Source organism: Callospermophilus lateralis, chromosome 11 (assembly GCF_048772815.1).
Source record: "Callospermophilus lateralis isolate mCalLat2 chromosome 11, mCalLat2.hap1, whole genome shotgun sequence".
Taxonomy (NCBI): domain Eukaryota; kingdom Metazoa; phylum Chordata; class Mammalia; order Rodentia; family Sciuridae; genus Callospermophilus; species Callospermophilus lateralis.
Window position 1 is genome coordinate 42,416,313 of NC_135315.1, and position 25,579 is coordinate 42,441,891.

The window sequence follows — 25,579 nt, forward strand, 5'->3', positions numbered from 1 at the left end:
AGGCAGGCCCTTGGCTTCTGTGTTAAATGACAGCTGCTTTCTGGCAGCTCTTTTGAGGCTAATGAGAAGACAGAAAAAGTCTTCCCAGAACAAATGACCCGACATCCTGGCACTATCAACCTAGCCCCTGACCTATGTGTACTCTGCCTGCTTCAGGCCCCAGAGAAGGACCCTTCAAGGTGATGATGACCCCTGGCTTGGATTCTCATTTCCCCTGGGTCATCCAGCTCCCACAGCCAGTCCACTCTTGGGGGAGGGGAAGAGACAGCCAACAGCAGCTTCAGGAAATGAATGAATCTATTAGCCCGTAATTCCAAACCAAAATGACTGCGTTGGCTCCTTCTCTGCCCCATCCATCTTGTTACTGGGCTGTGGGGAGCTGGGGAAGCCTCCGCCAAGAAATTTATTAACTCGGATTTAAATAAAATGGTAATTTTATAACAGCCTTTTTTAACACAATTAAGGAATTTGAATTACTCACCTGAAAACTGCTGAAGAGCACAAATGTCAGGAGGATAAATCAAGCCCATGAGATTGGCATCTCTGGGCAGCAGGGTGACTAGCTAGGGGACCATGAAGCCAACGGCCAAACCCAGCCTCCTCCCTTGCCCCATTTCCAGCCCAAGGAGTTACCAGTGGCCGCATCCCGGTAGTGAATTCTCTGCCGATGGATGGGCCGTGGGAGAGTGGGGAATTAAAAGAGAGGCATTAAATAAGAGCTCTAATTAGCTGCCGCTTGGGCTTGTCAGTGGGCTGGGCAGGGGGAAGGGAGGGAAGCTGAGCCATCCCATCCTCTTATCGGTGCTTCTGCTAATCTCCAGGCACCTGTTTACATCCCTCAGCCACATTAGCTGCCTTTATTTATGGTGCTGGGGCCTGTGGCCAAGTGGCCAAGCTCCCGAAAGCAGGTGGTTAAACAGGGAGATGGGCCTTGGATGGCTCCCTCCTCCAGGGCCTGTGCTCTGAGTGGAGAGAGGCAGAGGATAGGAGACCACTGTCTTTGCAGAAAGCCCTGGCATGAAGAAACCCATCTGGGGTGAAGGCAGCCACTGTGATGATTCTGTTTTCCCTACCCCCAATCTCTGCCATGGACACCCGGACACTTACCGCTGTCTTGGCCTTGACGATGTCATCAATCTGCAGGTGAAGGTCTTCGATCTCTACCTCCATTGCTTTCCGTGCTTTAACGGCGGCTGCACAAGTGAACTCTGACTCCTCCAGCTGGACACAGAGCCACCCCACCCCAGGGAGAGACATCAGCCACTCCCAGGAGGCAGGAGGGATGTGCAGGGTGCTCAAAGGGCAGAGGGGGCCCAGATGCTCTCTTCCTCCTCTACTCACTTCAGACCCAAGGCCACAGCCATGCTGCGGTGCACACACAGGCATTCCTCCCACAACAGGGGTGTGGGCACCAGGCCATGCCCATACCACCCCAGGGTTTGGCAGTCAGGCTGTACAACATACAAAGACCCTGGGGGCTTTGGTTGCTACAGAGGACTTCTCCCCACATTCCTGTCACTCTTCTTCCCAAGGACTCAAGAACCCATGAGAAGCAAGAGGGATAAAAAAACAACTAAAAACAAACTCCCTTGTTCCTGGAACCAATAACTTCCTTTCAGTAAAGATACCTGGTTCTTTAGCTGGGCGATCTCCCTCTTGCTGGGGGCGTTGTTCTTCAGGTGGTCCAGCATGATCTGGGCATCTGCCAGCAGGGCCTTGGTGCGCTTCAGATCTTTCCGCAGCCGCTTCTCTGACTCAAAGTCCCGCTGGCTCACCTGGTAGACACCAGCAGTTGGGAATCTGGGCTTTACCACAGGGCCTCCTCCTGTCTTTCCCAAGTCCACTCTTCATCCCTGCCCTCATTCTCAGGGTCGCCCAAATGAGCAAGAATACTGAAACCACCAGGATCATACCAACCAACATACATTGGCCTGGGTGTGCCAATGAACGGGGATGTCCCCATCCCATAGGTGATAGACAGCCCCTGAGCAGCACAGGTGGGTACTCTAGAGCTCTCCCCAACCTTACCCATCCCAGCTTCTTGGCCCCAAGACTGCCCTCTCATTCCCAGGCTGGTGGGACAGGCAGATGGCGGGCCCCTGTACCTGGTCGCTCAGTGCGGCAAGCTTGCTCTCTAGCTCCCTCTTCTCCCGCAGCGCCTTCTGCTTGTCTTCATACTCTTCCTCAAGCTGCACTTCCATCTGCTTTAACTGGAGTGCCATGGGGAATGGAGACCAGGGTCAGGCAGTCCCCTTCCCTGATGGGTCTCCCACCGCAAGAAAACAGTAGGGCAGGACAGAGCATGGGTGACCCCAGAGAGAGAACCCAAACTCCAAATTCCTAAAGTCTCACAGAAGCTTAAGAGGACGGGATGTCAGATCACACAGCTACCTGGGCCACAGTAAAACTCATTACAGAGTGAGGACCTGTTGGGCCAGGCTAGCTGGTGATGGACACCCCCAGAGCAGGACAGGTAGGCAGAGGCTGTAGGCTCTAAGGGACACATCCCAGCCCATGCAGGGATTCTGAGAAGAGATTCTAGGTCCATGAAAGACAGGGTGGCTAAGGCAGGGAAACAAAGCCCCTCACTCTAAAGTGGTTACGGAGCAACAGGTGTTTATACTAGTAAATAAGGGCCCAGATGTCATACCTTCTTCTGACATGACTGCCGGGCCTCCTCGACCTCCTCATCCCGGCTCTCCATCTCCTTGGAATGGGTCTGTCTCACCCGCTCCATCTCCATCTCTAGACGCAGCTTGGCCTGGAGGTGATTGGGAGTTGGGCCTGGGTTTGACCTTAGGAGCAGGGAACATCTCTGCCACCGGTTCCCTTTGCTTGCTCACACTTTTGCTCCAGTGGCAGCAGGATTCTCCAGAGAAGCTGGATTCCCTGACTAGATGTCTGGCACAGGCCCAGGGAGAGACTGCTGGGGGTGGGGACAATCCTGCAGCTTTTCTATTTGGTCTGCAGGCTCTAGCTCCCTGAATGGACTTGGCAGCTCAGTGGCAGGCTGGGTGAGCTCATGGCCTGCTGGCTGCAGTGCCTCCTGAGCCCCTCACTACTAGAGCTCAATCAAGATTTGTTTTTGTGGAAAGCTTAATTGTCTTCACACTGGGGCTGGCACAGATCCTGCGCTCACTCAACGTTTTGTAAGTGAATAAGTGAAGAGGTGAATGAATAAATGAATGTGGATCTTGTACTCCTTTGGCCCATACCCTGGGTTAGTGGTGGGATGACAGTGGTTCCTGCCATGCCTCCTCCCTCCCTTGGCCAAGCCTCAAGCACCTGCTCCAGCATCTGGATGGTCCCCGCCTGCTCATCTAGCTCCTCTTCCTGATCCTTGACTTTGGCCTCCAGGTCCCGGAGCTGCTTCTTGACCTTGGCCAGAGAGGCCTCGTCCTTAGACTCTTGGGAAGAAATGTCCTGGAGCTCAGCCTCCAATGAGACGACCTTCTGTGTGAATCCCGCAATGTCCATGTCTTTTTCCTGGAGCAAAAGAGAAGATGAGGCTGGTGCAGGGCAGGTCCCAGTCTCTTGGGGGGATGGGATGTGGAAGGTGGCACCACATACCTCCAGTTGCTGCTTCAGGCTAAAAGCTTCAGCAAGAAGCATGTCCTTCTCTCGCTGCAGCTTCTCCCTCTGCAGCTTCTCCCGCTGGGCCTCCTCATGTGCTTGTGAGAGCTCACTGTCAAACCTGTGAGGGAGCATCGTGACCTCCTCAGGTACAAGTGGAGTTGGGGTCCCACACACAGAGACTGCTGGGAAGTGGTACCCCGGATTTGGATGAGGCATAAGCAGGGTTGGGGGGGGCATATAGCCCTAACTTTGGCACAGCAGTGAGGTGGGAGTGATATTCAGAGGTAATAGGTCAAGCTACTGAAGCCCTGCTGAGTAGCCATTCCTTGGTCTGGGGCATTTCATTAAAGAGGTCCTTTCTGTGGGGTCTGCTCCTGGGAAAAAGGCAGACAGACTCTCTTCTTTGGAGTTAAGTCTCTACCTTTGCCATTTCAAAAGATCAAAGAATGAGGAGCCAGGGTGAGGGCAGAGTGGGCATGGGAATGGGTAGGAATGGACGTCCTGCCTCATCCTGCTCACATCTCACAATTCAACTCAGCCTCTGTGCATTTGGCTGCTAGTTCCTGACCCTGACACTGGGCATCTGCCTTTGGCCGGGGCCACCTGCCCCAGCAGTACCTAGGTCACCACCAGGACACCCCACACTGGTTGGAGGCCAGCATTCCCGCCAGGCCCAGCTGGCAGCATGCTTCCACAGGCACACAGTCGGGGGGCCTCCTTCTCCACTCCTCACTTCTCAGCCTTCCATTTCCCGCCCAGTGACTCTAAATAAGGAGCAAATTGCTGAAATCCCTCTTAACACCTTCTCTGAATAGCTAATCAGGTTCCTGTGGAAATTGAACACCTCCCCCCAATAAAAAAAGAAAAGAAAACTCCGGGCAGCTGAAACCTAATAAGTTGCCCAGCAGGGAGTGTGGTGACATGGTAACTAGGCCAAGCTGGCATTGTCATTAGGGTGCTCAGGAGGGGGGTCCAGCAAGGGTGCCAGTCTTTGGATAAAAGGGCAGAGTAGGGGTAAAGATAAGAATGGGGGACATGGATCATGTGCTGGGAGGGACAGAAAATCTTCCTACTTCCCTTCACTCTCCTCAGAGTGACAGCCAGTAAGGAAGGCAGCAGGGAGTCCGGGAGGCTCAGGGTGACCCTGGTAGTTGGGAGCTGGGAGGGCTCCACACTGCCCCCTCACTCCCGGGGCAGGGGGTGTGTCTGTCCTTCACAAAGGCAACTGATGCCTCTGCCAGAAGCCCTTCAGCAGAGGGGAAATGGGCACTGTTCCCGCTCCCTAGGGCACCCTGCTGTTCCCAGGGTGTGTGGGCTCCTCGGTGCTGCTAATAAAGGCGTCCCATTCCCATCCCCAGCCAGGGAAATTAATTTAGATTGGATTTTCTCCTGTGAGGGCTGCCCCCCTCCTTTGTGTCATTACCATAATGAGATGGAAGTGGCACGGTAGTTTAACGACATTCGTCAGGAGAGTGTGTTTGTGTAGCTGAGGCAAGTGAGAGAGCAACACAGAGTCGGGTGGGGCAAGGGGCAGGGACAGGGATGAGGTAGTTCTGCATGGGGCCTGGCTAATGCCAGTCCTCACTAGGCATGGGACAGGGTGACAGGAGCACACTGGGAGGAGCATATCTGAGCAGAGGCCTATGCAGGCCTTCAGTGAGGGGATCTGATGCAAGATATCACTGGAGGCGGGAGTGAGTCCCCATTCACATGCCAGGACCAATGACCATGCAGGCAAGGTTCCTGGTCAAATTCAGGTCCTTTCCTCCCTGAGAGGATGAGGGAACCCTATCTGTAGTCACTCTAGAAGGCTCTCTGAGCCCAGGGCAGGGGGCCACCCACCTCCTCTGCTTCTTCTCCAGCTCATGGTTGCGGACTTGCTGGCCCTCCAGGTGCAGCTTGGTGTCCTGCAGCTCAGCTGTTAGTCGCTGGCACTTCTTCTTAAGTTGCTGCAGAGCCCGCTGGCTTTCATCACTGTCTGCCTGTAGGTCCCCAAGCTAGAGGCCGAGATGGGTACAAGGTCAGCAGCCATTGAAAAACCCATAAGTATTGGTGGAGAGAGGTGAGGGAGATAGGTGGAAAAGGGGAAGATCCCAGGATGAGGGATGAGGTGCGGGAAACTAAGATGCCCCAACAGTAGCTTGCTCTTGGTTGTCCCTGCAGGACAGGCCAACATGCCGACCCTATTCCTCCTGAGGCCTGCCTGCCTTGAGCCACTCACTGGGCTGACACGTGGAGCTGAGGCCCCAGCCCTCTCAAGCACAGACTCCTGCTCCCTGGCCAGCCTCACCCGCCTCTCCAGCTGCCTCTTGCTCTGCTGCTCCACCTCCAGTTTGTCTTCTAACTCCTGCTGGAGCCGCTTCTTGGTGAAGTCCACTTCCCGCACGGCTCGCTCATACTTTAGCCGCCACTCGCCCCCTGTGGGGTGGGGGGCAGACAAGGGAGGACAGAAGTGCTGAGAATCCCCAAGAAGGGGCAGAGGGGAAGGAGGGGCAGGAAGGAGCCATGGGCACTAAAAGAGAGAAGACTAGAGGAGGGTGCTGTGGCGACATGCGCTGTCCCCTTCCTAAGGACTGCCAAGATGATGGCCCTCAGACACTGTCATTATCATGGTTGTTAATCCCTGTACTTATCAGCACCTCTATTTTCTCATCTACTTATTTCAGTCCTATAATAGCCCTCTGAGGGGAGACAGGCCTGGACAAGGGGCACAACTGCCCAGGGGTGGGTATCTGGGCGGGTATCTCTCAGGCCACTGCTCAGCTCCTCTGTGTCAGACCCACCTGCATCATCATCATCCACTTCCCCGTTGATCTCAGCTGCCCGGATGAGCCGGGCCTCCATCACCTCCATCTCCATCACTTCCATTTGCTTCTTCAGTGCATCATACTGGGTCTGCAGGAGAGGGGATTATGAGGTGTACATCCTGGCCCTCCCCTAGACCCACTCACACCCTGACCCCCAACAGACCACACGCTTACCCAGGGCAGACGGGGATCTGAGCCAGTGGAGAAGATGCCAACTGGCCTTGAGGGAGCAGACTGTTGCAGTCACTAGCCTTCAGGGCTCACCCTGGCCCTGCCCTTACCTGCAGCTCCTTCATTTCCTTCTCGGCTCGGAGCCTCTCCGCTGTCTCCGCGTCCAGCAGCTGGGAGGCGGACTCTCCCGTGTTACGTTCATCTGTCAGCTCCGATGTCAGCTCTGAGATCTGGGGTTGGGGGAGGGGGGTCACTACCCAGGTGAAAAACCTGCCTCACTCAGCCAGAACTGCAGGGGAACTTCTGAAGGCCGGGGCGCCCTAGATGGTGGGCCGTTTCTCTGGTGCCAACAGTCACTCACCCGGGTCTCCAGCCGGTCACTGTTGAGCCGCAGCTCGTTTCGCTCCTTTTCCACCTTCTCAAGCTTGCTCCGCAGCTGCTGGATCTCCTCCTAGGGTGAAGCAAGGAGGACAAAGTGGGGCACTCTGAGGGGCTGGGGCCCTGGGTCTGTATACCTGTGTCAAATAAAGCTGATGAAGCTCAGGCCTGACCAGGACATGGGGAAGGTATATTCCCAAAGGAAGAGCTGTGGCTCCTGTCCCTAGACCCTTCCCTATAATCTGAGGATGTCAAGATTCCATCCCAAAAGGCTACCCAATGGGGGCTGGGGTTGTGGCTCAGCAATAGAGCGCTTGCCTAGCACGTGCGGGGCCCTGGGTTCGATCCTCAGCACCATACATAAAACAATAAAATAAAGGTATTGTGTCCAACTGAAAAATAATGGCTACCCAGGGGCCCTAGCATAATCCCAGAGGGAACCTGCTTAATGGGCATAGTTTAAGAACATTGGACACCGGCTCACGGGACATGGAAACATCTTGGAGCCCAAGACAAACCCTTTCACAAGTGGATTCTTTGCAGTGACCCAGCAGTGCCCAGGTGGTTGCTTACGTCTTTGTTACGAATCTGCTCCTCTGATAGCTGTACTTCGATGAGGGGTCGTACGGTGGTAAAGAGCTTCCACCAGGGCCAGTCCTTCACCCCTTTGTTCTTCTTGATGTTCTTTTGCACACAGCGAATGGCCAGGTCCTGGATCTGCAGTTGAGGTGAAGATGGCTCTCAGTCCCCTGGCCAAGCCTGGTCAGGGAATTTACCCACCACCGACACAGCCCCTGGGCCTACTCCTCTGGCCCCCTGACCCAGAGTCAGACCTTATCCATCCCCACCTTGCCCCCTGCCTCCCTCCATCTCTCAGAGAGTGGGCAGCCTGGGAGCACCATACTGGGCACTAACCACTCCACTGTCATTAGGAATAATTTCATCTGCTTTATTTGCTGCCTGATTATTTCTAGCACCCTGGCCTAGCTGTGCTATAAAACCTAATCTTGCTGAAACACAAGAGGCGGCAGTGCTGGCTGTTTTATGGACTTGCTAATAAGAAAAGGAGTCGCTGACACAGCTCCTTAATCTTCATGGAGCAGCCCGTGATCCAGAGCCCACCTTTGCCTGGGCCCTACTTCCCACCCCACCCCCTCTACTGAGCCCTCCAACCAGGATGCATGGTCCTGCTGCTGGGCATACCAGTGTGCTCCCCACCCTGGCCCAGGACATGGTGTCCTTGGGAGAGGGGGGTCATGTTGAGCTTGAGACCCATGGGAGATCCCACGTAGCCATGGTGCCTCTTCCTCAGATGAAAACCCATAATAAGCCCAAGATTTCCTGTCCTACATGTTTCCTGCACTCCCACCTCCCCCAGAACTCAGCTGTGCCCATGTAGGGTGGGGTGTCCACAAAGAAGCACCTTTCTCTTCTTGAAGTGCTGGCGGGCTAGGTAGCCCCTACAGGCTGCCTGGAACAGGGTTAGGTGTCTACTGGTTTGCTCATCCCGCTGCTCCTCCAGTCGCGCCAACGTGCCTGCCCGGAAGAACACCTGTGGGGGAAAAGCAGCCAGGTAAACACCTGAGACTGGTCAGAACAGCCCAGGGAAGGAAAGGGAGGCAAGGTGAGGAGCTGGAGGGATAAGTAGCTGGCACAGGGAGCCGGCAGGTCAGGAAGTGTGGCCCCTGGTTTGGGAAGAGCCTGAAAATCCACTTTGTCCAAGAGAGGAGGGGAGGAGCAAGAAGGAGCAGGAAGCAGGGGAGGGTGAGTGGGGAAGGGCCAGGCTGGGATGGGGAGTATTTGAACCCGGAGGAGGAGCCAGGTAGGAAATCAAAGACAGATGAAAGGCAGGGAAGCTAAAGGAAAGACACCTGGGGCAAGGAGGGAAATGAAGCCATCACGGGTCAGACAGGGAGGAGACACCTTTCAGCAACATCGGTGGCTGTCAATGCCCCCTGTGCCAGGCCTTACTATTGATCTTAACCACTGGCTCCAGGTGCCTGGGTCCAGGTAAAGAGGATGGTGAAGTCTGGGTGTGGGATGGTCCAGGAAGCAGCGTGTGAGGAAGAAGGGGGATGGGGCGGTGGGAAGCTCCTGTCCTTCTCGCCCGGCTGCTGAGTTTCATTCCAGAGGTGTCCTCTCATGTACCAAGGCTCCACCCCCCACACACCCAGGTTTCATCTTCTCATGAAGAAGCCAGTGAGGTGGGCGGGAGTTGGCTCTGTCAAGGGACTCGTCATACAGGTTTGGGGGCTGGAGGACAGAGAGTAAGGAACCAGCTGGACGCCCCCACACCCAGCCTTTCGGCTCACTCCTTGCTGCTCTGAGCTGGGGCTAGGTAAAATTTCCCGACGAAGAGAAATGGGGAGGGGGATTGGTCAGGTGAAGAGAGACTCCAGTGCCCTTGAGAGGGCAAAGAGATACACCTGGTATGTGTGGACCTACACCTGGCTCAGAACACGGAAGACTCCCTCTTGTAGGGGCAGAGAAGATAGGAATTCCACAGGAAACCCAAGTTATGAAAATGCACTCGGAACCATAGGGATGAATCCCAAGACCCTCTTTGGGAAAGAAATGGGAAGAGGGCCTAAACTTTCTGCTGAGGAAGCTTTGCCTCTGGCAGCTCCACAGAAGCCTCATCCCAGAGTCTGGTCTTGGAAAAAGCCAGCTCAGGCCTTTGTGACACTTCCCCCAATCTCACAAGGGAGGGCGAAGTGAAGTCTCCCATGGGTCTCGAGCTCAACATGATCCTAAATTTCCCATAATGTGGTGAGCCTGAAATTCCAGTGAGAGGGTGGGGAGGGAATATCCAGTTCCCCCCAGAGGTGGGCAAACATGTTTGGTTAGCACACACAGCCGTCTATATGCCAGGGCTAGAGGGAGATGCCCGCACAGGGGACAGAGAATGACCCAGAAACATAATGAGCAGAGAAAGAATGGTCCTGTGCTAGAGCAAGTGAGCTTCAGATCTCTTTTGGACATTCCTGGGGCCAAGAGTCCCTCTGAGTATTAGGTGAAAGCTCACGGCCATTCACACAAATCTTACAATGTCAGGAGGCTTTCAGGCTCCCCATGTCCTTGCCTGAAACCTCAGGACCCTCTGGGTTCATGTGAAGACCCCTCCTCTGAAGACTGATGACCACACAGGGAGTTGTACCCCATCAGTTGATACAACTCACAGCCTATAAGACTGGGAGCCTTCTCACCCAACCAGATGTGAGCAAACACTCAACCTTGCCCCCAAGCTGTGCCCCCAAGACTGGGCCCTGGGGCTCCCCTGCCTTAGCTGGGCTTTAGGGAGGACTCAGGACGGAAGGTCTGAGACACCAACCAGAAGAGGATCAGTCTGTACAGGCCCACTCCTGCCTGGGATATGCCTAGGAACCTGGAAACCTGTTTGGAGGGGTACCACCCGTCCCAGTGTCACCCAGCAGCTGTCCGGCTGGCTGAAATGGCTATAGACTGTGGAAAATCCTGAGTGTGAGCTTACCTCTGAGACACCAAGCAGCCTAGGGCATGTCCTCAACTGCAGGCAGCCCCAGAGAGGAAGCCCAGCTGAAACTCCCTGGGCCTAAGAAAAGCCTGGGAAGGAGGGGTGACCAGAGAGAAGGAGGTGACAGAACAGAGACCAAAGGAGGTGACAGACAGAGACCAAAACCGGAAATGACAGCAAAAGAGGGTGGGACCACCAAGAGAGAGACAGGAACAAACAGGATCAGAAAGTAAGAAACAGAGAGCAGCAAGGATTGCTGAGGCCCAGAGGAAGACAGAAAGCCAAAGATGGCAGAGGCAGGCGGGAAGCCACAAAGACACAAGGATGGAGGGGAAAGGGATTCCCAGTGAGGAAGGGTAGGAAAACCAAGACCCTGATTCAAAATGCAGAAAGGAAGGACCGAGAACAGAGGGGACAAGTAACACACAGTACCTCCTTCCACCTTCCACTCCCCAAGAGGCCCTGGGGCCCTCTCTGCTGACAGAAGGATGGGCCCAGAACTGGCTCCCCACTACCCTCCCTTCCACCTCAACCCTCAGAGCACATATACCAATGCTGCCTGTCCAAGTGTCCCTGTCTGGGGAGAGGGGCATGCAGGGCTCTCTGCCTGTGGAAGGGGCACTAGGCTGACCCTGTGGTGTGGAATGATAGCACACAGCACCCAGGGCTGGGTGTGCCTGCCTTTTATCATCACATTCCATTCAGATGAGGAATCTGGCCTGTGTGCAGGTGGTAGCAGCACTGCTTCTCCTTGACCTGCTTGCTCTTCTCAACCCTGGCAGCCCTAGAAGACTCTCTAATGGGGGCTCTGCCCTCTGGGGCACTCTCCCTACAGCCTTCCAGTCTCTCCTGGCCCACTTCCTCTGAGTCCAGTCCTTCTGTCCCTCCACTCCCTACTCCCTCCTGACACGGGAGCGAGCCCGTTGTCCAGAGGGCAGAAAGTCAAGGTTGCTGCCCCTAGAATACCTACACCCCTGGCTCCTGGCCCTTGAATGGGCACCTTGCAAGAAGCAGCAGCCTCTGACTGTCTGTGCAGTTTGTGAGGCAGGACTCAGAAGGGTACCGGGAAGATTTCTGAAACCTGACTGAGGAGGAGGGAGAACAGGAGGAGAGGAGCAGCCACCTGACAAAGGCCACCAAGGAGGGAGGACCTGACTACCTTCCTGTAGAGCAACTCACCCGGCTCAGGCCCATGCAGCAGCTGCTCTTCTCCAGGTCCAAGGACTCCAGCAGCTCCTCCACCGCCTGAGAAGAGAGGCCTGGGTCAGGAGGCCAGTCGGTGCCTCCCCAGCTCCAGATTCAGTCCTCCCTTTCCTCCTCCGGGCAGTCCATTATTTATTCCTACAAGCCCTTCTGGTGGGCTTCTGCAGTGTCGGAGACTGTGTTTGACTCTGGGGATGCAGAGGTGACTATAAGAGGAACAAATTGTCTTTCTGGGGTGTGAGACAAGGGAAATATATAGAGAAGGAAGCATCAAAGTCCTGAAAAGCACCATGGAAGAGGCATTGTTTGGGCTGAGAATTTAGATACATGTAGAATTAGCTAGAGAAAGGAGGGGAGAGGGCAGTTTAGGTAGTGCTACTAGCAGGAGCAAAGGCCTGGAGCAAAGGTGGCAGAATGCTCTGGGGAAGCTCCACACACCTCACAACACCTGGAGTGAAGGGGTGACCAAGGAGGTGTGTAAGGTGTGTAAGGAGGAAAGGAGGCTAGAGTTTGCCTCAAAGGCAAGAGAAGAGGGAAATGCAGGAGATGCTAAGGAGAGGGAGCTCCCTAACGTAAGAAGACAGGGGAGGAGGGCACAGAAGGAGGAGGAATCTAGGGCTACCGCTGGGGTTTCTGACTTATGTAATGAAACAGATAATGGGGTCACTCCCAAGGCAGGGAACACAGGGAAGAAGTGGGTTTGGGAGGAGAGAGAATGAATTTGGTTTGAACATGCTGGGTTTGAGGTGTAAGAGGAACACAGGTAGAAAGGTTCAAAAGGCGGCTATGAATGGCTTGTCTGGAGCTCAGGAGAGAAGCCTGGGCTGAGGTATCGATCTGGGAGTCATCAATATATATGCGGTAATTGAAGTGATGGGTGTGAATGAGGCTGTCCGAGAAGAGGGAGTAGAATTGAAAACAGATACCGCCAAGAAGAGAGTATTGGAGAGAAAGAGACCTCACTGAGAGGGTGAGTAGAAGTGGAGCAGCTCCGCGGGGATGAGAACAGAGATGGGGAAACTAGGAGTGGCCACAAAGAAGCGAGCAGAGATGGTTTCAAAAAGAAGAGAGCCGTTAGCAAAATCACTTGTTGCCAAGAATTCAAGTGACTGAAGGACTGACTCTGGCAACATGGAGGGAATGAGAAGATGAGAAAATCAGTCCCAGGGTACCAAGGAGTGGAGACCAGGCAGCTGTGGTAAAGAAATGGATGGTGGCTGGGGTGAGGGCCCAGGAAAGGAGTTTATCGTTGTTGTTTTTAATTTTTTTGGAACTGGGGATTGAACTCAGGGGTACTTAACCATTGAACCACATCCCCAGCCCTTTTTATTTTATTTTTTAAAATTTTGAGACAGGGTCTCACTAAGTTGTTTAAGGCCTTGCTAAGTTGCTAAGGCTGGCTTTGAACTTGTGATCCTCCTACCTGAGCGACCCCCCATCTCTGGGATTACAGACATGCGCTACCACTCCTGGCAGAAGTAAGTATTGATGGTACAGGACAAGGGAGAGACAGAATGTAGCCCAGCCTGAGAGGCTTGACAGAGATTCCTTTCAGAGAACAAGTCTACAGAATGTTTCTTCATAGGGCGAGAAGAACTGAGAGAGGCCGAAGCACAAGAGAGGGGTTAACATTGATGGAATGGTCCCTGGGGGAGAGATGGATTCCAAAGCACAGAGGAAGGAACTACAAAAGAGAAGGGGTACTCTCCCACCAACACAGGAGGGGTGGGTGGGGGGAAGGAGGCAGAAGAGAAGTTTGAAGATGATAGGAGGAGGAGCCTTGATTCTATTGAAGTTTGAAGGCAAGATGACAGGAGGGTTGGGGAAAGGATTTTGAGGAGAAAGACGAAGAATAGAATAGCAGGTAAGGATTTTGGGGTTAGGGACAGATAAAGATGGGACAGATGGAAGACTTGCCGGGCCACCCTGAAGGCCCACCTAAGGCTGAAGACCATAAATCTGTAGGAATTCAAGTCTACATGGTTGTATAATTTTCTCCCACAACCTTTGGGATGTTAAAATGAAGAGTGTAGCTACACAAAGGCTGGCCTTTGGGGGGTGGGGGTTTGGCAGAGCAGGTACCATGGAAGGCTCAGGAGAGCTGGGGGTGATAAAGGCTGAGTGACTGACAAGTTGGACCATGGTTTCAAGGCTGAAAGGGAAAGGAAGAAAAAATCAGAAAAGAATAGAGAGAATAGAGTGGGGTCCAGAAATTAGAGGTCTTGATAACATCAAAGAGCAGTTGTCCTAAGAGGAAGAGAAGAATGAGAACCACAGGTAGGAGGTTATATTCAGAGAAGGCCACGCGAGAGTTTAAGATTTTGGAAGTGGAGCATTTCCAGGGATGGCAAGGTGCAGGGTGTAGCTAGGAGTGGGAGACTGGAATGGGGGTCAAGGGCTGAGGGGGAAATGAAGGGAAGAGAGGGGGATGGGCATAGGAAAGACAGTAGAATGAATCAAACATAACTTCCCTATGTTCATATATGAATATACGGCCAGTGTAACTCCACATCATGTACAACCACAAGATGGGATCCTAATTAGAATAACTTATACTCCATGTATGTATAATATGTCAAAATGCACTTTACTGTTATGTATATCTAAAAAGAGCAAATAAAAAAATTTTTTTAAAGGGACAGTGAGAAGAGAGTATGAGATAGGTCACACCAAGGTCTCCTAGGACACTGGCAGGCCTAAGAATGGAGCAAAGGTTTTTGAGGGCTCTATGACTGTGGGTCTGCGACTCAGAGGTCAAGGGGAGGGGGCACCTGGGGAACATCTGGGCATCACTGTGGGGCATCCTTCCCATTCTGCAGGGTACCCTCCTTTTTAGGGAAGCCTCCTAAGGTTGGGGTGCCCTCAGAATAGTGCTGGGTGATTGAGGCCAGTACAGAGGGAAGGAGGGTTCCTCTGCTCAAGGAACCCTCTGGCTGCCTGAGGAGCTGCCCCTGGGAGTCAAGGTTATAGCCTTGAATGACAGAGACCACCCCCCTTCTGTAGTTATGAATTTATCAATCTTGGCTGGTAAAAGGCCCAGCAGCCTCACACTAACCCAAGCACCAAGGAGGTCTTGCCATATCAACCTTGCTCTTAGGAAGAGCTGGCCCCAGTCTCAGACAGCTTCTTGATGCAGGGACCAGATCCATGAACGACAAAGCCGAGGGACCTACGTGTTATCATTAGGGCACCCAAAGCACCTAATCAGCCAACTGGGAGACCCTGGCCCTACTCACTCTTGGATAATTGCCTAGCTCACCAGAGAGCACACATCCTCAGGTTCAGCCTCCAGGGAGGGTAACTCCTCTCCAATTACTACAGACATGTCCCACACTGCCTTCTCCACTACACGGTGTCCCTGACTTAACCCTTGCTGACCAAAACCAGGAGCCTGAGCAAAGACAGACCCACTGTCTCCAGAGGAGGAAGGGCAGATGGGTCTGGGAAGGGTAGCTGTTTAGAGGGGTCTGAGCGAGTGAGAGGGGTCTGCAAGTGGTCTGGGAACCTAGGCCTACCCTCTTCTCATCCACCACAATGTAGTTACGCCCGTGTTTCTTTGTCAGGTGTGGGGCCAGGACATCAAAGCGACGGCGGAACTCAGAAAACACCATGTGGTCAGGATAACCTGGAGAGAGAGAAAGAGAGGACATGGCCCACAGTAAGGTCTTTAACAATTTGCCTGCTCCCAGCATGGCCCAACAGTCACTGGTGCCAGGTGGGAAGTCACCTAAAGGGGGAGAAACTGCAGGGGTAGGGAACCTGCAGCTGAGGCAGGCCCAGAAAGGACAGTTGAAGGAGAGGAGGCCCAGAGGACCATCAGGGTTGCTCCACACCAGGACAGAAAGATTAAAAAAGGGTTAAAGTAAGGGGGATCGGGTGACACTAACCACCTGGAAGGACAGGTGAGGGGACCTGGGTAACTTCTAGGATGCCTTGCAGCCCTCCAAGTGTAAAACTCCATGATGATGTAGAGACCAACGCCTTGAGGACTCACTCAATAAGAAAAACAACAGGACACCAGATTGTAACTGACACAAGGGCTTGGAATCCTGGTCCTGCCTCTTACTAAAATGTGACCTTGGGCCAATCATTCCACCTCTCTGAGTCTTACATTCTTTACCTTTAAATGGGGCCCTAGCACTTACACTGTACGGTAGTCATGGAGACTAAAATGAGAAAATATGTAGAAAGCACAGCTTGATGGGATACTCAGTAAAATATTCCTTTCCTTTCCTTTGTTCTGCTGAAGCAGGATGTCAAATAGGGCTCTGCTCCCTGTCCCCACCCTGACCTTGAGCCCTAGGCCAGGTGGCCAAAAACACTAGTAGATATTCTTTCCCTAAAGAATGTCTGGGCTTAGAGTCAAGGGAAGGGTGAGAGGCTTCTGGCTTAAAGCAAGGTCAGAACAGGAGCCAGCAGGAATGACCCCCTGTCACCTGGTCTCTCCAGAGCCCATGGTAGAGGATCAGGAGAGCTACCCCTACAGAATCATAGTATTTCAAACCAGAAAAGGGTCCTAGACCAAATCCACCTTATCTTTCAGGCAAGGAAACTAGCCTGAAAGATGCAGCAATAGCTTGCCCAAGGTCATGGAGGCTCTAGCTGAAGCTGAGCTGGACTTCACACCTGGGTTCCTGTCGGCCAGCTGGGGCTTGCTGCACCAGGCCGGCCAGCTAGCTCTGGGAAACCCTCCAACTGGGAGATGAGGCTGATGCATGTGCCTGATAATTGAAACAGGAGGCGGGGGCCGCTGAGAGGCCAAGACAAAGTGAGCTATTGATTGTATCTGAATTGCAATTAAATTGATGGGCCGGGATAGCAGGTCTGGACGCTTGGCATCTTAATTAATCATCAGTGCTATCGATGGTGGCTGGGGGCCGGGGAATGGGGAATGGTGGGGGCTTGCCGCTGCTGGCCTCATCGATCTGCTTGTTTGAGTAAAGCACATTGATTTTGGTTCAGAGCGGTAACAATCTGGTTTTGAAATAATAAACACCAACTCCATATCAAGACATGGGGACAGATCAATGATTTATTTAGAGCAGGGCAGGGAGCCGGTTTCCTTGCTTTGGCTGCTAAGGAAAAGTGATGGTGCCCATAGGGATATCTCAAGGGGACCTGGCTGTGGGTGGACAAGATCCTGTCTGCTCTTCTAGCTAGGGAAAAAGCAGAAAGCTGGCTACTCCTAACTTCTTGAGCAAACAAAACCCTACTTGAGAGACCTGACGGTGGAGTCAGCCTGCTTGGATGCAATCTGGTTCAGCCATCCATGAGCTGTGTGACCCCAGGCAAGCAACTTGGCGTCTCTAAGCTGCAGTTTCATTTGGAGATGATGATAGTTCCTACCTCAAGAGGTTGTTGTGAATTAAAGTGTGAAGAGTTGTGAATAGAACCTGGTGTGCTATAAATGCGCTAAGGATGGTATACTACTACTACTGCCCTCCCCTTCTCCCTTCTCTTGCTGGGTCCATAAAAAGGGTCTGCCTGACATTTCTTGGGAATTTTAAGTACTTCAGAGAGATTTAGCACCTGGCGTCTCCCTGGACAGATGGCTTTGAAAGGGCACTGGGTCTACTGCTATAGGGAGAGCTGACTCTTCCACACTAGAGACTAGTCAAAGGAGGGAGATGTGGGAAAAAACAATGGAGCATGGGGGGCGGGGAAGAAAGAGGATTAATGACTATTTAAATCTGGAAGGGAGAGGAGGAAGAAAGGAGTCACAGGTGGAAAGAAATAGAGAAAGGAACACTTTTGGGCTGAGAGAGGTGAGAACAGAGACTCAAGAAGAAGGCACTAGGGCAGGAAGGAGCACAAGAAAGGAGACCTTGAGCCACTTTGAGAGGGAGGGGAGCAGCTCCTGGGTCCCATCTGGAAGGCAGGGCAGGAAGCAGCAATCTCCAGGAAAGGGAACCCAGGATGGGAGAAGGTGCCTTACCTTGGCGGTACATGCGCATGGCATCGAGCAGTCGGGAGCCCCGAAGCTGGGCACGGAGTAGAGGCACATCAAGCTGCAGGAGCCCAGCTTCACAGGGGTCTCCTGGAGGCAGGTCCAGCTCGCTGCTGCTACTGACGCGGCGGGAGGAGGCGGATCGGGGTTCCCCAGCCCAACCCTCGGCTACAGGCAGGAAGCAGTGAACAAAATGCATCTTGGACCTCTTGATGGTGTCAATGAGGGCATCCTGCCAAAAGGGAAGGAACCACCTTTGGTGGGCTCTGATGGCCCATGCTCAGGAGAGCAGGAACTGATGCCAGCTCCTGCACTGCTCACAGGAGAGCAGGTGTCCCCCTACCAGCTGGGACATGCCAAGCCTGGACAATTCTGTCCTCCCCAGGCCTGGTTGATCACTCAGAGGCAGTAGGGCTGAAAGGTGAACCCCACTAGCAGTGACCAGGTAGGGTGGGATGCTGGGTGGGCACCTGACGACCTGGGTGTGTCCAGAGTGCCTAAGCCTACCTGCCAGTGATAAGGAAGGGACCCAGGGCCTGGCTGAATACTCACCACCTGCAGCTTAATCTGGATGCACAGCGACTTCTTCTTGACAGCTGCCATGCCTGTTGTAAAGGTCTTCCGCATGCTGGTGGCCCGGCGCAGTGCAAGCTGTGAGCCACCCTCCAGGCCGGCGATGGAGCCCGAGAGCACCGTGGCGCTGCCTGCCCGGCCCAGAAACAGGTTGCTGATGATCTTTCTGCCAGAGGCAGGAGGGTAAGGGAGAAAAAGGAGTCACATTCATGGGGCAGCAGTGGCCATTCCTCCTTCCAGGATACCAAACCACCGCCAGACAGCTATGGCCAGGGGCCTGAGCTATTTGGGCTGGAGTCACATGTCCCACACGCTACAGAGAAACAAGAGAGATATTTTCAAACACCAAGAAGGAAAAATCTGAGGTGGGCAGAAGTCAAGGAGCAGGTAAGGATGGGGCAGAGGGGGGTGATGCACTCTTCTCCCAGTCAGGGAGGACCGGGCAGTGGGTTTCCAGCTCAGCAGGAGAGGTCAGAGTTCAACATCTGCTAACATACTATATAATTCACTTATTACATTTCCTGTTCATTATCTCTCTCCCCCACTGCTAGAATGCAAACTCCACAAGGGCAAGGATTTATATAGTCTTCACTGCTTTCTGCCAAGTACCTTGAAGTCCCTGTCACAGAGAAGATGTCCCACAATAATGTATGCAATGAATGGATGACACGGGTTGTACGACTGAGTGGTTTCTAAGGCTCTTTCTGCCTTGTCTGAAGAACGTGAGGGTATTATTCAAATTGAAAACTATGGGTATTTCCAACCATGTCTGCCTCCTGCCTCTATTCCAGAAGGCCATGCCCACGCTCTCAAGGCCAACTGGTCTTGGTTGTTGCCTCTCAGGAACTGAAGACTATCTACCTTACTGGTGAGAAGCCTCTGGGACACCTCCATGGGAAGGGGGCCCAGAGCATACTTGTGGGGACAGAACATGGACAGACAGAATAGTGTCCTTACTTCTGGGAGTCCTGTAGGAGCCGGGGGGCATTCTGGGTGGCTGGGTTCTGCTTGGTGTAGCTCAGCCAGCCAGTCACGTTGTACTCTACCCAGTTGGTGCCATGGCTGTGACCCAGGAGAAAATGATGTGGTTTGCTGCTGCGCAGAAGGGGACTTTGGCCTAAGAGTGAGCAAAAGCAAGGTTCATATTGTCAGGGGACAGGCATACAGCCCAGGGACTTGGTGAGCCATCCCAGGAAGTACCACCTGGATCCACACAGGTGGGTCTTCTAGAGAGGAAGCCGCAGAGCTATCCTCCAAGAATGCCACCTACCTTTTTTATCACCTTCCTGGGGACCATAATAGGAGAAAAGGCGCTCCAGGAGGGTATCCTCAGTGGCCCCTGGCACCAGCGCCTCCTCTTCCAGCAGCCATAGTAGGCCCCTTGCCTCGTCTGTGCGGGCCAGCGAACGGACCTGTGGAGAAGGGAAGAAATCCCAGCTTGCCACATGGAGCTGCGGGAGAGGAGCCAAAGTTTTGGCCCCAACCACACACCAGAAACAATGCAGCTCTGGCCACTCAATGCTGACACCTTGTGGAGGAGGCCAGTAATGAGAGGAAAGAAGGGCCAGGAGAGAGATGATTCCTGGCACTTGGGTCCAAAGGCTCCAAAGACTATTACTTGAGCTCCTATGCAGAGACTCTCTTCCATTCTCCTCCTGTCCGAGAGTACCAGGGGCTTTGTGAGGCCATGTTGCCCCCACTCCCTGGCACATTAAGTGGGATAAAGTCAGCAAGCTTCTGACAGTGCATGACCCAAAGGAAGCTCTCCATAAATGACAACTGTGGGGTTAACACTGGTGCCTGAAAGGAGAAAACCTAGGGAGGACTCAGATTGCTGCAGGATCCCCGCAGGGTATAAACTGAAGGGCCAAAAGTGTGTGACAGGTGACTTCGTGGATGTGGTAGCCAAAACAAGTGGAGACTGGAACAAGCTAGAAAGAAAGTGTCCTCATTTAACAACTGCCACTCAGCTGCTGTCCTAGAGTAGCACTAACTTAGAGTTAATAAATCATCTAGTTTTCAAGAGAAGGTAAAAATACTGCATTCTGATTTCTAATACCCCCTGAAGATCATGCAAACTAGGCCTATAGTTACATATGGCCTGAAGGTGCCTTTTCTATGGAATTCCCCTGCCTTCCTTAGAAAGAACTGAATCAGACCCACACCACATTCTCGCCTGGCCTTTAGGGACTGAGGACAAGAAAAATGGGGAAAGTGATATTTTCCCTCTCTTCGACCCCAGGTACCCACATGTCCTCACTGCAGCTTGCCTAAGGGAGTCAGTATGATAACCAGAAAGAAGCATAATATAGCCAAGGACTTGTGGGTGACAACAGGACTCCAGTAGCTAGAGGTGAATGGCAGGAAGAAGCAATGAAGCCATCAGATAGTGAGCGGCACTGTGGGCCCCTTCCCTTCCCTAGGCCCATCAGATAGGGACACCAAGGAAGGGAAAGATTGGCCCATACACATCTGACCCTTGCTGTTCATGAGTCACATGTACAAATACTTCCTGTGTTCCGGGAATGGCAAAGGCTCTCTCAGGAGGCCACATGGGAACACAGGTGTCAGAAAAAGGAAATCCACTTCCCTAGGGAGATACAGCATTTGAGCACTTTAAGCACTTGTCCCTGAGGGAGATTCATTGTCCCCAAGTCCCACCCGCTTTGCTAACCCAGTAGGGCCTTACTGCAGGGAAGGGGAGGGCAGAGCAGGAATCAAAGCAGAAGAGGGAGTTCAGCAACCTAGCAAAAATGTCATTCTCCAATAAAGCACCTTATGCACTTCCCCTAATTGAAGGCAATCACCAAATGCCAAGTGCTCATCAGGCCAGCCAGTGCCCCAGGCACCTAAGGTACCAGAGATGCTAGTACAAAGGGTGACAGAGCCTGCCTCTGAGGTTGAGGAGCAAGGGCTCACTTGAGGAGTGAGGGCTCACATCCATGGCAGCCCCCCAGAGGGCATTTATAGCTTGGTGTTTCCCTGACTGAGCAGGTGCCATCTCCTTGCTCCACTCTGCTAGGCAGCATCAGTCCTCTTCTTGAGGACAATGGAAAGCAATGACTACATCCTCTGGGTTTTAGTCCTCACCCCCAAGCAGACCAGAGCCTCAGCTGGTAAGAGAGGAGCTATGTCTTCCTGCCTGGCTGGCACTCCAGCTCCCATTGCACCAGGCAGAAGAAAGTGCCATCTTCCAGGCCAGGCTGTGAGTGCTGAGGGGCAGAGCCCTATAATTGTACAGTGCTTGGTGTCTGGGCCTGACTGGGTCCTCCCTTGGCCCACAATGGCAGCCTCAGTGGCAGTGCGGCCGAAAAGGGCTCTACTCCAGGCAGAGGAGTGGGAGATGAGAGGTGAGGCTACTGAGGTCTCACCAGCATTCTTACCAGAGACTGGTGGGAGGCCTGGTCCACTGCAGCCACCGAGTCATCTGCGGCCGGCTCTATGTCATCAAACGCCAGCTCAATGTTCTCCTAAGAAAAGAAGGCAGAGCACAATCATGGGGATCCCATGTCAGGGCACAACATATGAGTAGGTTGGGTGGGGCCTCCGGGAACAGCAAGTCCAACCTCCCATTTCTTGCAGGGGCTCCCTCCAGCGTCCCAAATGACAAACTGCTCACTACCTCCCAAGGTAACACACTATTTCTGGACAGCTAAAATTCTCATAACCTCTTTTTATACTAGGCCAAAATTACATTCTCCTGTTATTTGAATCAGTTGATTAGACAATGCAGTATATGCCTACTCTCCATTTCATAATCACCCTTGATATATGAATATAACTGTCTGTTGTGATTTTCATAAGTCTTCTCTCATCCAAGATAAATATCCTCCTCAGCTTGTTCAATTCACCTGCACATGAGGAAGGATTTCCAGATCCCATCTAGGATACCCTTTTAGGGAGAGACCCTAAGTCATCAACCACCATCCTACCAGATTAGGGGAAAGCTGGGGTGGAGGTGGTGACTGGGCCAGACACATCTGGAGGCAGGTACTGCCCTGTAGCAGTTCACAGGGCCCAGGAAAGTGCCTTAAAGAAGGGCATGGAGTGGCTCTCAGGGACCCAGAGTGTGCCTTCAGCTTTGTGGAAAGCACACTTTCATGAAGTAAGGCTTCAGCCAAGGTCAAGGGCTGGGGCCACTGGGCAGGAATAGATTCCCACTCCACAGCACAGAAGGAGGCAGAAGTAAAGAGGGAGTAGAGAGCTGGGAAGAAGCAGGTAGCAGGGAAGATGGTGACTTCCTGTATTCACAGAGGACCTCTCTGGGGGTGTCCTGGGGAGAAGGTGAGGCTGAGGTGGGGCCAGCCAGGGTGGGGTAGAGAACTACCTCCTTGTATCTTTCCAACTCCTGCACAAAGGTGCGCTCATGGAAGAGCCTCTGCAGCCGGTCCTGGGCATAGTTGTGGCACAGCTCCTCAAATGAGGCTCCACGGGCCGAGCCACCCTGCTCAGGGTTCTGGAAGCCTGGAGTGTCCACAATCATCATGGAGCAGAGCGAGTGCTGGCTGGACTTGAGAGCCCTTCACCAGGAAAGCCTGAATCAGAGCTAGCCAATGCAATGCCACAGAGCAGACCCCAGTGGTCTGCTCCTGGCATGCAGCAAATCCCCATCCCTGCCCAGAGAGGACTTGCCTCCTCACCTCAGGGCCCAGAGGGACAGTGAGCCCTCTGCTGGTGGATGATGGCCCTACCTCAGCCAATATAGGCACAAAGCCATCAAACCACCTTGGCCAGAGCAGGAAGTGGGGAGCCCCATGGGGTCTGCCTGGTACTCACCTGTTCACCAGGGAGATGAGAAGGGTAAAGAGCTCGCTGTAGAGGCCAGATGCCATGCCTTCTAAACACTCCAATGCACTCATTTTGGGACCTATGGGGCAGTAGGATCGGCTCTATCTCTTGTCTCCTGGGCTACTCCATCTGCCCAGGAATATTCCCTACCTACCCAGGCTAAGTCAGCATGAGGCCCTGGGGCTGGGCCTCTCCCCCTGATGGGAACATCTATTCATTCCAGCAGTCCCTCCCACCTCCAGAATGGCAACAAGCCCCAGGTAAGGCTTCCCAATCACATCTACCAGGCAAGGGGCTAGGGTACCTGTGCCGTCCCCCAGGCTGCTCTCCTCAGGGCCCTGACGAAAGGAAGTGGAGCGCTGCAGGGTGCCACCCTTGTGCTGGTGCTTGAAGATGGCCGAGGACAGCTCCTCCAGGCTGCAGCCCAGCAGGTATGCAGCCTTCTGGGCCCATTCATGGCGGGCAAATTGCTTGCGCCCAGCTGTGGGGTAGAAATAAGGATCTGGCATCTTGGGTCTTTCTCCTTAGGCTGACTGATGACCACTGTGCCTTTTGACTCCCTTGCTCCCATAGGCCTGGGGAGCAGGCATCTTCTGGAGGCAAAAGCCAGCCCTAATGACACCCAATGGGCTTCATGGGAATATGGAGTGCCAGCCACTGCCAGTACTTCATGTGTCCCTTGGGGGTGGAAATAATAGGAAGGTCCTAAAAAAGGAGGCAACTCCACAGGCTGCCACCAGAGGGTACCCAGTCGGCTGCAAAAATCCCTTTATTTCCAAGGATGCCCAACTTGTGTTGGAGAAGGACAAAGTCAGAAGAATACTTGTGCCTGTGGTAAATATAGCATGAGAGAGTACTAGCTGGTACACCTTCCTGGATGCATTAGCATCCCCCTCGCTTCCTTATCTTGCCCCAGGGGAGACCACAGACATCTCAAAGGCTAAACAGTGGGGAGGCAACACAGCCACAGGGGAAGGGGAACAGCCCACACAGATATATGTGCCTCAGCCAACATGTGTCTAATCACAGCAATTAGGGAAAGCTAACAAGAAACAAGGTTTTACCTTCAGCAGCTTCTGTAAGGCAAAGGACCAGCATGCAGCATGCAAAGAAAAACAGTATGTTAGCAAACAGTCATCAACTGAGCCGCCAGGCCCACAGGAAGGGACTGTGGGGGGTAGGGGTTTATAAGGATGAGCAGGCAAGAAAACACAACCACATCTAGCTTTGGAGACAAACACACACACACATTCACAGTCTCAAAGGAGTATGCTTGTGGATGTCTTCACACTGACTCTTTTTGCAGAAAGAGACCTGCAATGATGTTCTGTGTGTGTGTGTGTGTGTGTGTGTGTGTTGCGCGCATGCGCGTACACACACACACACACACACACACACACAAACCCTCTGGAAAGTACTGTAAGTTCTGAGTTGATAACAACAGGGCTCAGCACTCAAAGCACTCCACGTACAGTCACCATAGAAGAGGATCAGAGGAAATTAGGCTTGAACCCCTTACAGTAAAGAACTCTTAAGACACAGTCATATGCCTATCCATCCTCCTGCCCATAATGTCTGAAGACAACTTCTTTAACCAAGAGCCTGCTTCCTCTTGGCATGTGTGCCACCTGCTGGGATCATAAGGGGCTGGACACCCATACACCTGTTCCTTCATGCATACACCACCACCACTTTCCCACTCTTGCTGTGCACACTGGGGCCCTCTGTACCCCAGAGAAAAGACAAAGCCAAAGCGCAAGGTACTGTTCAGAGCCAGCATCTCCTTTCCCTAAACAGCAGGAGAAATCGAGTAAAGAGGCACTCGGATGCTATCTCCCAGAAAGGCAACAGCTCTCCCAAGCAAGACCCAGCCATAGCCATTCACAAGCTGGCAGAAACCATCGTCACTATGGTGCCTGCTGCCCCCTAGTGGCCTCCACCCTGACATGCAAGACCAAGAGCCAGGGCTACCAAATCCAAAGGGAAGAAGACTATAGAAAACTGGCCTCAGGAAGCCCCAGGAAGCAAATCTGTCCTACCCCATCTAAGCCCCATGGAGGGCATTAGCATCCTGAGATATTCTAGGATCCAGATTCAAAACATGTTGGAGAAGCAGCTATTCCAGGGACTCCAAGAAGCCCCACATCCAGCAGGCTCCCCTTCTACCCTCAACCCTGGGGCTTTTCCCAAGACCAGTCCCCTATGCTATGAGAAAATGAGCCCAGCCCCCCAAAAGAGCCCGGGGTAGCACCAAGACTGGGCAAGGCAGCCCTTATGCCCCAAGGTGGGCCAAGTTTAGTTACCCGCTTGCTCCTCGGGAGCCTCTGTTAGGAAGGGAATAAGAAGGAAAGTTATTAAAGGGACAGCTTTAAGAGAGCATCTTCTCTTTTTCTCAGCCCCAGCCCAACCACCCATTCCTCACAGTGCACCCAGCCTGCCAGCTATGACCACGCCTCAGGCCATTATTGGCAGAAATGCTTCTCTGGTCTTCTGCCGTAATTTCAGGGACCAAGAAGGGGCACAAGCAACAGAGGGGTGTCTCGTAACAGCTGAATCTATGCAGGGCAAGAACAAATTGGGAGTGGCAAGAGCCTCCACAACATCCTCCAGGAAATGATGCAGGTTGTTGGGACTCCGCTGCAG

At 53.1% G+C, this 25,579-nt stretch overlaps 1 protein-coding gene across 16 annotated transcripts in view; it reads right to left on the bottom strand.

The window, feature by feature from the left end:
* Myo18a (myosin XVIIIA) overlaps positions 1 to 25,579 on the bottom strand; it is a 98,736-nt gene that overhangs the window by 17,134 nt on the left and 56,023 nt on the right. For 15 of the 16 annotated variants that reach the window (XM_076870905.1, XM_076870903.1, XM_076870892.1 and 12 more), the window contains 23 exons: positions 23,241 to 23,417; positions 22,925 to 23,015; positions 22,476 to 22,668; positions 21,532 to 21,618; positions 19,419 to 19,560; positions 19,106 to 19,265; positions 18,128 to 18,314; positions 17,564 to 17,807; positions 15,144 to 15,253; positions 11,605 to 11,670; positions 8,356 to 8,484; positions 7,506 to 7,649; positions 6,916 to 7,005; positions 6,665 to 6,784; positions 6,360 to 6,471; positions 5,867 to 5,994; positions 5,419 to 5,573; positions 3,571 to 3,694; positions 3,286 to 3,486; positions 2,651 to 2,761; positions 2,106 to 2,210; positions 1,629 to 1,775; positions 1,108 to 1,221 (listed from right to left, as the gene is read on the bottom strand). In XM_076870905.1, the coding sequence (XP_076727020.1) occupies positions 1,108 to 1,221; positions 1,629 to 1,775; positions 2,106 to 2,210; positions 2,651 to 2,761; positions 3,286 to 3,486; positions 3,571 to 3,694; positions 5,419 to 5,573; positions 5,867 to 5,994; positions 6,360 to 6,471; positions 6,665 to 6,784; positions 6,916 to 7,005; positions 7,506 to 7,649; positions 8,356 to 8,484; positions 11,605 to 11,670; positions 15,144 to 15,253; positions 17,564 to 17,807; positions 18,128 to 18,314; positions 19,106 to 19,265; positions 19,419 to 19,560; positions 21,532 to 21,618; positions 22,476 to 22,668; positions 22,925 to 23,015; positions 23,241 to 23,417 (3,137 nt within the window). Of the gene's footprint in view, positions 1 to 1,107; positions 1,222 to 1,628; positions 1,776 to 2,105; positions 2,211 to 2,650; positions 2,762 to 3,285; positions 3,487 to 3,570; positions 3,695 to 5,418; positions 5,574 to 5,866; positions 5,995 to 6,359; positions 6,472 to 6,664; positions 6,785 to 6,915; positions 7,006 to 7,505; positions 7,650 to 8,355; positions 8,485 to 11,604; positions 11,671 to 15,143; positions 15,254 to 17,563; positions 17,808 to 18,127; positions 18,315 to 19,105; positions 19,266 to 19,418; positions 19,561 to 21,531; positions 21,619 to 22,475; positions 22,669 to 22,924; positions 23,016 to 23,240; positions 23,418 to 24,000; positions 24,013 to 25,239; positions 25,261 to 25,579 lie in introns of all 16 variants that reach the window. The other variant, XM_076870906.1, reaches the window with a different exon arrangement.